Source organism: Mesitornis unicolor, unplaced genomic scaffold, assembly GCF_000695765.1.
Source record: "Mesitornis unicolor isolate BGI_N332 unplaced genomic scaffold, ASM69576v1 scaffold1110, whole genome shotgun sequence".
In the NCBI taxonomy this organism is placed as follows: domain Eukaryota; kingdom Metazoa; phylum Chordata; class Aves; order Mesitornithiformes; family Mesitornithidae; genus Mesitornis; species Mesitornis unicolor.
The window spans coordinates 1-11,041 of NW_010158745.1; the positions used below are offsets into that span (position 1 = coordinate 1).

Below are 11,041 nucleotides of genomic sequence, written 5' to 3' on the forward strand. Positions count from 1 at the left end.
GAAGGTCCTGGGCTGAGCCGCGCGAGGTTTTCGTCCCCGCCGGTGGTGGTAGCGGGGCGAGTCGCGGTGAAGGAGCTGGCGAAAGCGGGGCCCTGCGCCGTCCGACATGGGGCTATCGCCGTGACCTTGGGGTTCGCCTCCTCCCACCCCGGCTGATGGGTGTCTGTGCTTCCCCCGAGCCCCAGTGAGCCCTTTTGGAGCAAAAACGTGGAAATTCAGGTCCCAGTTGATTCACCTGGGTACACTGGGTGGGAGAGGCTTGCCACAACCCAGGACAGGGGTTCTTGTCGCTGGTTTTATCTGCTTTACCCTGTTTTCATTCCTAAAAAAGACCCCTAGACCCTCCTTGATCCTCAGCACCAGTGAAGGACCGCGAAGGAGCCCTGTAGGCCAGAGCTCCTGTAAGCGTGTGGTTATTGCCGTGCCACCTGGCAGGAGCACGGGTCCCCGGCCACAGCATTTTACCTGTGAGACCCTTTGGGCTGCAAGGAGCAACCTGGAGTATCAGGGTTGAGTGCTGGTCAAGAAAGTGTGACGTTGTCCACACTGATATAACCTGTGGGGGACTGTGGCTTCAAAGAGCTTTAGCACTGCTTCACCAGTGGACTGCTGCCTTCTGTCATGATCAAAAAGAGTAAGGGAGGTAGTTTCTAAGGTCTGTTTCTGGGAAAGTTTCTGTGTCCTTGCTGGAGAGTAGACTGACTACTTAAGTTGACAAGATTTCACTGAACTGAGGATTAGAAGTTGGGTTCGTTTAGAAGTGACCCTTCTGTCTGTCCTGTATTTACTCTCCATGGAGACTGTAAAGTGATTTGATCCTCCCAGAGAGCGAGATCAAAGGGTCAGATCCCTGAAGGAACTGTGGTGACTGGAGCTGGTGGGAATTACTCCATTGTGTCTAGAGGGGCTGTACTTTTAGCTTAGGCCTTCAGAAAACTTTAAGTGTCTCGTTGGTAGAAAAAAATATTCCTAGCTATTGGGCTGCTACTTTGGCAGCTGCTGTAGCATCAGGCCCTGATAAGTAAGTACTTAATTACGCATTTAACTTCATTCATTCATGATAACTCAGCTGTGTGTGTGGGTGTAAGTATAGGCAGGTTTCTTATAGTAATTTTTTTTAATGGAAGCACTTTTAATTATCACACCCAAGACTGAAATGTAATGTTTTGGAACAAATCTGGTGACTAGCTGAAAGCTGAGCCTTTTTACTTAGCTGACTTTTATTTTTATTCCCCTCCAAGGTGCAGTTCTGAGGCAATCCCAAGAGCCCAAAGAGCTGTGGGGATATGTGCAAGTTCGAAGTAAGGCCCACATGTTCTGGTGGCTCTACTATGCAAATAACCCAACGAAAGACTTCACACAATTACCTCTCATCTTGTGGCTTCAGGTAAGGTTTGGTGAAAGACACTTAAACAATAGCTTTCCACCTATGCCTGGTTCAGTCTGATGGGTATCTTACAGCTCTGCAGAAATGGGATTCAAAATTGTCTGATTCTAAATGATTCACCTTGAGTGAGGTATTCAGGTTAGGAAGAAATAATGAAAATATCACTTTGCAATTGTGAAGTGCTCTCAACTGCTCACCTTCCATCAAGTTAAACTGCAGAAATAGATGTCATTCTTATCTTTCATACAACAGTCGTGGTTTTTGTGACAGACATTACAAGTACATTTGTAACATCACAGCTCTTCTCCTGAAGAGCTTACAGTCTAAACAATGTTTAGAGAGAGAGTAGATAAAATGAGCAGACATTTAGAAAGATTTCTAAATAGAAACATGTAAGAGAGACTCTGATTGTTTAGAGATTGGTCCCATGCAATCAGAGTTTGATAAAAGGCAGTGGTGTGTGCTCCACATCCCTTACAGCAGTACCTCTCAGAAGTTAATGTTGAATAAAATCACTTGATGACTTGGTCTTTTTTGTTCTGGGTTATTTCTTCTGAGTGAAATGCACATGCTGTACATGCAGATAAAACTAATGACTTGCAAACCTCTGTAGATAGCTAACTTTTGCATTCTGTATGAAGGAAATAAGGGGAAGGGTTTTCAGACTGCACTCACATAGCATGCAACTCATTAGATGCTTTCACATGTTGGTAATTGCTTCTCTGTTTAAATTCTTGCTTTCAGAAATGGCACATGTACACAATGAAAGACAAGGAAGAGACTTCTTTGCAAATTAACATGTAGTGCAAAAGCCATTTAAAAAAAAAATGACAATCTTCTACTTACTGTCTTGCTTTTGTTTTTGTCCTGTCATATCTGTACCATGCTGCCTTTTAACTTCGTCATTTGGTATTTCCCCACAGGGAGGTCCAGGAGCTTCAGGCTGTGGATTTGGGAACTTTGAAGAGATTGGTCCGTTAGACAAGGAAATGAAACCAAGAAATACAACCTGGGTATAGTAGAGAGTTCGGCCTCTAATTACTGGTTGCAGAATGTTTGTTCCTTCTGTAAGGAAATGATTGCTATCATCACAGAACAGTTGTCATCTAAAATTCAGTACAGCTATGATATTTAATCTTAAAATAGTGTGGGTAATGAAATGTTTTATATTAATATCCTCGTTAAGAACTGAATAGACCTGTTAATTTGATTTGATGGAATACGTGTGGGCTTCTATGAGTTTGTAAATCGCAGATGTCTGGGAAACAGAGCAGGGAAGTTCAGCAAGATGTTATTTCGGATCGTAGCTTCTTTGCGTACAGACATAGAGGTTTTTCTGGGTGGTTGGCAGTCTGTAACCAATGGTTAGTAATTACAAGTCTGGTATGGCCTTCAAGGGAAAACAAATTACAGCTGCCTATGAAGGTGGAAGTTTATTCAATTGCATGTATTTGTGCTCTAAGCTGCTAATATTTTAACTGCTCTGGAGTTCCCTAGATCTGTATGAGTGATTTACCCTTAGATCACTTGGATTTTTTTTATGGTTTTCTGGTTGCAAGTTGAAAGACCTTATATTGTACTTCTTTCTTTGTGAGCGTCACTGCTTTGAGTGATGCTAGCTATCTGTGTGCTGATCTATTGATTTTTATTTGTACACATGCAATTATACAACTACAGCATTTGCTATAGCAATTCCACAGAAGCCCATCAACCCAAAAGTAAAACCCTTTTATTTACATTCTGATAGACAAGTCTCACCTGGACTCATACCTAATTTTTCTATGAGCTCTTTCAGGGCTGGAGATTTGGTGGCTCAGTGAAACATCTGTGCCATCAAAACTAAGGTTTGCGTTGCTGCTGAACTGAGGTTTCGTACAAACCTTCTTTCTGCTTGTACAGTTGCAGGCAGCCAGTATCCTGTTTGTGGATAATCCTGTGGGCGCTGGATTCAGTTATGTGGATGATTGCAGCTTGTTTGCCAAAAACCTTACCACAGTAGTTTCTGATATGATGGTTTTTCTTAGAGAATTCTTCACGTGTAGAACAGAATTCCAGGTAAGTGATTTGAGTTCTTGGCTAGAATGATATTTTAATTTGCTTTTGAAAGATCTCAAAGGGAATTAGTGAAGAGCCTTCCAGATGGGCAGTGTTTGCAACTACATAGCATGCGCTTGGTGGGAGTCAGTGCAGGTATAACCCTTCCCACATTTCAGAAGTGGTATCTCAAACTTGGTGCTGGTTAAATCAGCAGTTTGATGGATTATTGTCTATCGTGCAATCGATAGGCATATAGGATCATGGCTGTTTCTAGTTGCAAAATACTGAAGTGCCTGCTTCAAAACTTCCCCCGGGAATTACACCAAGATGTTACGGAAGTCTTATCTGCAGCTTACGATCAGACAAATCTCCAGTGTTTGGTAGCAAGAGGTGAACATGAGTGCCTGGGTTCTGGGGACTGTAGGAGACAGTTGGAGGTATTTTCTGCCCTCAGCCCAGCGGGTTCACTGTGTGGCTTCTCTCATTCCAGAACATCCCATTCTACATATTTTCTGAATCTTACGGAGGTAAAATGGCTGCTGGCATTGCTTTAGAGCTGCACGACGTAAGTAGTTGGAGGATGTAGTTTTTACTTTAAAATGTGGTGTTCTGCAAGTACTTATGTTTCCTGGAATACACTGTCCCTGGTGCCTAATTCAGACTGCTGCTTATTTTTTTCACTTAAAACTGGTTCTAGAGACACAAATATCCAACTAAAAGGTTTTTTTTTTATTTTGTTTGTTTTTCCTCTTATTCACCAAGGCTGTTCAAAAAGGGACCGTAAAGTGCAATTTTAAAGGAGCTGCTCTTGGAGACTCATGGATTTCTCCTTTGGGTACGTTTAAAATCCTCAGACTGTGAGTGGGTGGTTGTTGTTGTTTTGTTGTTGTGGGTATTTTTATCATTCCATGGGTACCTAGAGTCAAAAATGCCAGCCCAGCTTTAAATGAATTAAATGTCTAGTGATTCTGTTAAATCAGAAAGAAATACTTCAACATTGCAAGTGGTGATTGAAGAATCTACCTTTAGAGTGTATCTAGATCATGAAAAGTCGGTGAGGAGCATACTTGCATTTGAAGTAGAGTGGTGGTGAGAAGTCCCTACACATCTCTACAGACTGAGGTTTTTTGGTAAAAGTACTGCACTTAAGGTGGCCACCAAATGATTCACAGGGTTGCAAATGAGGTTTTCTTCTTATTTTCCCAAGATGACCTTGGGCTGAGTAACTGATATGATCACAGACCTGGAAGAGATAGGGTGTACGTCTGTGGAAGACAAAAAAAGACACATTAAAGGACCTGTAGTCCTTGAATGAGATTTGCAAGGGCAGGGTTCACAGAGTCTCTGCAGCATGGACAATACCAAGCAGACTCCTGTCTGTCTCCCATCAGCTGATCCTTGAGACCTTACAAACAAACTTTTTATAAAACAGATCTGTTTTATAGCTAGATCTTTTTCCACTGTAACTTTTGCAAATAGATCGGTTTACACAGTGCCCATTCACTTGTCTCCCCATGTTCTAGCAGTGTTGAGAACATTTTGGTAAGAACATGTCTGTTGCTTTAAATAAATTTCACTGATTAACATTTAGGGTGCTAATGGTGTTGCAATGCTTTAATTGGTTCTCGGGATTTGTAAAGAGCCTGCTCTGTAGTACATAACCTTTGGGCTAAACTGACCTGACAGTACGTTATTACTGATTAATTAATCTCTGGGTACTTTTGTCACAATCATTCTTGCTACAATAAATGAAAAGTAAAGGAAATAGTATGTCAAGAACTTAGATGTTTGAAATCTGTTCTGTTTCTTTAGATTCTGTGCTGTCTTGGGGGCCCTATCTTTACAGCACTGTAAGTACCTTCTTAAACTCTGTCCTCACCTCATTATTACTCGTACAGCCATATTGTATAAATGGATGTTGATTTTTCAGGTTAGCTCTTAACCAGAATAAAACCTTAAATGCATGGAGGCTGTTAGTGAGAAATTAATGTGAAATTATAATTAAAGCTGCCCTCCTTTGTGTTTGTCTTCCAGTCTCTCCTTGATGATAACGGTCTAGCAGAGGTGACTGCTGTTGCCAAAGAAATAATGGATGCAATAAACAAAAATCAATATGGACTGGCCACTGAGCTCTGGGGCAAGGCTGAAGAAGTCATTGAAGAGGTGAGATCTTCTTTGACCAGCACTAATAACTAACTGGTACCTGGGGAGGCACACAGTTTCAGGTTATCCTTTTTGTGAGCACTGGGTTGACATGAGTCCTCCACCCCCCTGCCCGGTCTTTTTTGCCATTTTATTCCAGTGCTGATGTAAAAGTGCTGTTTGTTTGCTGTGCACTACTGTGTGACTGTGAGAGGCAGCAGGCAGGGTGACCCAGATGGGCTTGTAGTATTGCATCAAGGTTTCAATATGACACATCACTTAAGTAGATGCTTAATTTTTAGCATGCAACTAATCCCATTCATTCCTATAGAACCCAGTTTCAACTTAAATGACCTATGTCTCCTTGAAAGCTTTGCTTTGACTATTGAAAACTGCATCCAGCAAGATAGAAATTTCAAGTTAAGCACAGATCTCTATTTAAAGATCTACAATGGGTGCATAGGATGGAAAGGAACCTCAAGTTATGTCCTGCGGGTTACCACGTATTAATTAGCAAGTTCCAGCTTAGCAGATAGGTACAGATTTGCTCTTGTTTTTCCTGTTGAAGAATTGTTCCAAAAGTCTCACTTTCCCCTGTGTTTTTTCTAGTACAAGTAAGGCTCTGGTTTCATCAAACTGAAAGACTAATCTGGAGCTGCTTCGTTTTTGTGCTCTTTTGTTTTGTTTCATAACTGAGTGCCTTGCACATGGTTGGTTTCACTTCTTAATGTTTGAAAGGAACTTGTGGTTCCCATTTTGCCTTTCTTTTCAAGTCTGCTTGTCTTCTCCTCTCAGTTGTGATATTGCTGTCAGAGTGCAGATGCTTCAGCTCTTCTACAGTTGCTGTTGTGAGTTGATTTCTGACCTTATACATCAGAATTTTAAAGCTTCAAAAATTGAATAAAGCAGGGCTTCAGGAATCTTGGGTAACTTCTCTAATGGCAACACGGATCACACTTGTCCTTTGGATGCAGGCAGTCTGCATCAGGGCTGGCACTCCTAATACTTGTCCAGATGTCAGCAGTTCCAAAAGAGGGGTGGCTGTACCTATCACCATGTTCTCAAGGAAGCATTTAAAATTTTGAAGGGTTGTAGGGCTGGTGGGGTGCCAAGCAAGAAACAGCATCAGGCTAGACTAGATCTAGCAGAAGAGACTACCTGAAAACATCATCTGGCATTGCAACTCTATAATGAGTAATGAGAATCTGCAGTCATTTGTAGGGTGTAAGGCTTCCTGTAGCTTCACATCCGTTTCAGAGAAGTAAATAGCACCTCTGGCACAACCCATCTGTGAACAATACGGACTTGAGAAAACTCTTTCCAAAGCAAAAGTAGACCAAAGTTTTTTCCATTAAAAACTTCCTAACTTCCATAAGGCCTTCCTAACATGTAGGTGAAGTGGCAAATCAGAGTCCTTTACTTAAAATTTACTTACCTCCTTTTTTTTTTTTTTTTCAGAGGAGACTGTTCCTCATATCTGAGAAGTGGTTTTGTTACAGTGTTACTGAAATTTTCTTGTGTTTTCAGAACACAGACAATGTGAACTTTTATAACATCATGACTAAGGACGTCCCAGAAATGAGATTAGATGAACAAGAAAGTCTCCATCTCAGTAAGTTGTATTTAAGTACTTGAACTTTTGAGGCCCTGTGTTTGCATTCATGTACCTTCAACTCTGATAGTGGGAACAGCCTCAATTTAGCACATCCTTAAAACGGGGCCTTCAGATCCAAAGGATATTGATGTTCTCCTGAGCAGAACTTGTTTGCCCTTGCATAAACAGGGATAAATAGGAATGTGGAACAACCCTTCTATAAATTACGCCTCCACCTATACATCCTGCACAAATTACTCCAAGGAAGTAGTCAGTATAATTGCAACATAGTTTTATGACCTTTAAGTTACTTCCTCTTAGCGTCTTTCATTTCTGCCTTCAAGCTAGGACACAAAAATATCTCATAGTATAAACAGCCTGATTAGAGTTTATTGTTCCATTATGTTTATGCATCAATGGGAAAAACTGATGTATAGAATTTATTTCAAGCTCTTTATTTCTTTCTGTTGGTTTCAACATGAAGGTGAATGGCACAGTTAACTCCTGAAAGTTAGGCTTTGTGGCTCAAAAATAATGGGTCTGTTGAGGAGAAGAAATGGTGTCTGTACCAAGAGGCTAAAGCAGAAGCTGGTTCCCTGAGAAAGTTCCACATTAGGCAAAAGTAGAAATGGATGGTTGGGCTCTTCCCATATCATCCCCTGACCTAAATAAGGGTTGATACGAGTGGCTTCTAGTAAAAGTAAGCAAATCTCTCTCTGTGGTGTTGAATTTTCATTAGAAGAGAGTTTGCTGGCCATGACTATAACACTGAAAATTGCTATCTACAAGATAACAGTCTTAAATGTGGCAGTAATCAAAATGCGTTCTCCTTTTCAGTAGGACTTTACCAACGCCATGTCAAAAATATGCATAAGGACAGCCTAAAGGAATTGATGAATGGACCCATCAGGGAGAAGCTAAAAATTATTCCCGACTGTGTGAAATGGGGAGGTACTTTCTTGTCTGCTATCATCATTGCCCTTTACAGTATTGCAGTCTGTAGGAAGGTACTTTACTGTAGTAAACAGTCACATTAAATTGTCATTGTCCTTGAGCCCAAGAAGAGGACTTGTTCTCAGCAATGAGCATGTAACGGGACAGGCCCATGGGAGCACATACGGGTCTGATTCTGCTGCTGATATTTATCTTTAGCCAGGCAGCTAAAATTACAGGGGGATGAAGAAGATCCTCTGTGTCTCAGCAGGTGGTTTCTGTCTTTCATGCAGTCTTGCCGAAATTCCTATCAGGTTTTTTTTGGCCAGAAACCTGCTATCATGTAATGCTGCATAGTGTGGAGGGGAGGAAGTAAAACAGAAAAGAAGGCTTGAAGGACTGATCCATGTACAATTGGAGCCAGAAGCTACAATGCTGTGCGTGAGCTCCAGTGAGAGCATGACTGCTTTCTGGTTCTCTTTAGTTACCCTAAATCACTGGCTGATGATTTGAGCTAGCACTGATTTTTTTTAAATTTTTTTTTTAATGCAGCTGTGAACTGCATTTTAGAACTCTTAGCCAGTTGCTTCTGTCCCAGCTTGGAAATGACATTCTTCATCAGTTAAAATCTCTTCTTTCTGGTTCCAACCAGGTCAGTCAAGAGACGTCTTTGAGAACATGGTTGAGGACTTCATGAAACCAGTCATTGATATTGTTGATCAGCTTTTAGCAGCCAATGTCAATGTTACAGTCTATAATGGGCAGCTGGATCTCATTGTTGACACCATGGGTAAGGGACTACTTTACTGGGGTTGGGAACAGAACATGTATTGAGTAGGGTGTGAAGTTGCCAGTAATACTGGTACCTGGATCTCCCCAGTTGTCTGTGCAAATCTCCCACCTAACTGGCAATGCTGAAATACTACAGTCATAAATGAGCGGCTTTTAGTATGTTCACATCCCTCTGAGAGAGGCAATTCCTTTTACTTCTATTATAGTGTTGGGAAATGGATCTGCAACATCAACAATTGTTTGTTTCAGTGAAGCTAATAAGTAGGTAGCTAATAACTCACTCATTTCTTCTGGATAGACACATACATATGTATATGTACGCTCATTCAGAAATGAAGATACATTAAAAACTACATGGAGATTATCTTCTCTTCTGCTGTGCCTCAAAGATCCTGTTGTTTGTGTTAGAGGCTGTATGTTGCTACAGATCTGTGCACAGTACAGGTCAGCCTTAAGAGTGGCCTGCAGCAGAGAGCATGGTGCCAGGTGAGGTGGAACAAGGGTGTTGGTAATTAATCAGGGAGGGTGCAGTTGAGGAGTGTTCACATCTGCTGCTCAGCAACCTGTGTAGGCACCTGCAGGTCTTGGCCACTTCAAGGGCTTTGTTTGTCCCTGGCTGCTTGCAAGATGTAGGCTGGATCAAGTGGCAGGTTGAGAGCCAGGGCAAGTGTTGCTGGAATGCCTCATGCTGCCAGACTGACGTGCTCTCTTCTATTCACCTTTTCCTATTGATTAAAATAGTCTGCAGTCACAGACTGTGCAAACATCTTCCTATATTGTGAAAGGCTTTATCCTTTGTCTGTCTCTGCCCACTTAGATGTTCAGATACCCTTCATGATCAACATAGCAATCAACGAATCGAGAAACAGAGTATTTAGGCTGTCAAAACAGATTAGCAGTTAGTGGAGCTGCAGTCTATCACATTTTGAGCTAGAACTGAGCTGCTGTTAACATGTAAATTCTTCCAGTAGTTCGGAGGTAAGCTAAAGCTTAGACCCCCTTGATGTCCTGGAACTGGTCTTTTTGCTCTCTTGACCTCCACCTTCTCTATCAGGCATCTGAAAACAGAAAGCTTTTCCAGGATCATCTTGATGAGCCACTGTAACAAAAGGCAGTGTCTCTTCTGATTTCCAAGAGGAGGACTTGGCTGATCCTGCTCCATGGCAAGACTTTCAAGGTGCTTGAGGAGTAAAGCATAAAAAAAGTATGTCAGAATTCTTAGGACTGCAGAACCTTTAAGAGGCACGTGTTCAGCTTGTGCAATCATAAGTCCATTCACATGCCTCTTCACTGTTTGCTTTTTGCCTTCTCCCTCCATTGGTTCGTTTTAGCTTGTCCTGAACATGGCCTTAGTCATTTGCCTTGGCATAGCAAAATTGTTTTTAGAGTCGGCACACAAAAGTCTTTCTGCTAACTCTGCTGTATTGGTGTTCAGCACAGTGGGCATCCAGCTGAACTGGGACACCCAAGTTGCTGTACCAGTATCGGTAATCGAGCATATCTCTTATCTCTAACAGGCCAGGAGGCATGGATCCGGAAACTGAAATGGCCTAATTTGGACCAGTTCAACCAGAAAAGGTGGAAGGCACTCTACGTGTCTCCAGAATCCACCGAGACAGCTGCTTTCTACAAGGCCTATGAGAACTTTGCTTTCTTCTGGATTCTTAAGGCTGGGCACATGGTAAATAATATTCTTCTTTGAGTGGGATGCACCATTATGAGCAAGAAAACTGAAGATGCATATACACTTGCTGTCTGCTTCCTTATAGCAGCTGCTTACCATGTGCTCTTGTGTCTGTGCTAGGTACCATCTGATCAAGGGGACATGGCACTGAAGATGGTCAGGATGGTGACCCAACAGCAGCATTAGGGACAGGGAGGCCAGCTGGTATGGCTTCCTGCCAAGTGTCAGCGTTCTTGCACAATGTCAGTCCACAGGAGGAGCAGTGGCCACTTGGATGCACAACTTCTCTGATCTTGCTGATAATGTGTACGAGCACATATGGAAAGGCATTTTTTTCCTTGAATGAATTGTTGCTTTGGAATTTGTAAGCTGTGATTTGCTGCCTTAACACTGTTCATAATGACTCTTCCAGAGGGAAGTCCACTGTCATAAACAACTGGCTCTGAGCCTTTGTCTTTAACTTGGAAGGATT

The 11,041-nt window shown here is 41.9% G+C and overlaps 1 protein-coding gene across 1 annotated transcript; it reads left to right on the top strand.

The window, feature by feature from the left end:
- Window positions 1-1,312: 1,312 nt before the first annotated feature.
- SCPEP1 (serine carboxypeptidase 1) lies at window positions 1,313-10,755 on the top strand. Its single transcript, XM_010184333.1, has 12 exons — window positions 1,313-1,387; window positions 2,311-2,400; window positions 3,287-3,442; window positions 3,915-3,989; window positions 4,187-4,259; window positions 5,237-5,274; window positions 5,459-5,587; window positions 7,094-7,178; window positions 7,998-8,111; window positions 8,746-8,883; window positions 10,403-10,566; window positions 10,690-10,755. The coding sequence occupies exons 1-12, from the start codon at window positions 1,313-1,315 to the stop codon at window positions 10,753-10,755; spliced, it is 1,203 nt and encodes a 400-aa protein (XP_010182635.1).
- The last annotated feature ends 286 nt before the right edge of the window (window positions 10,756-11,041 follow it).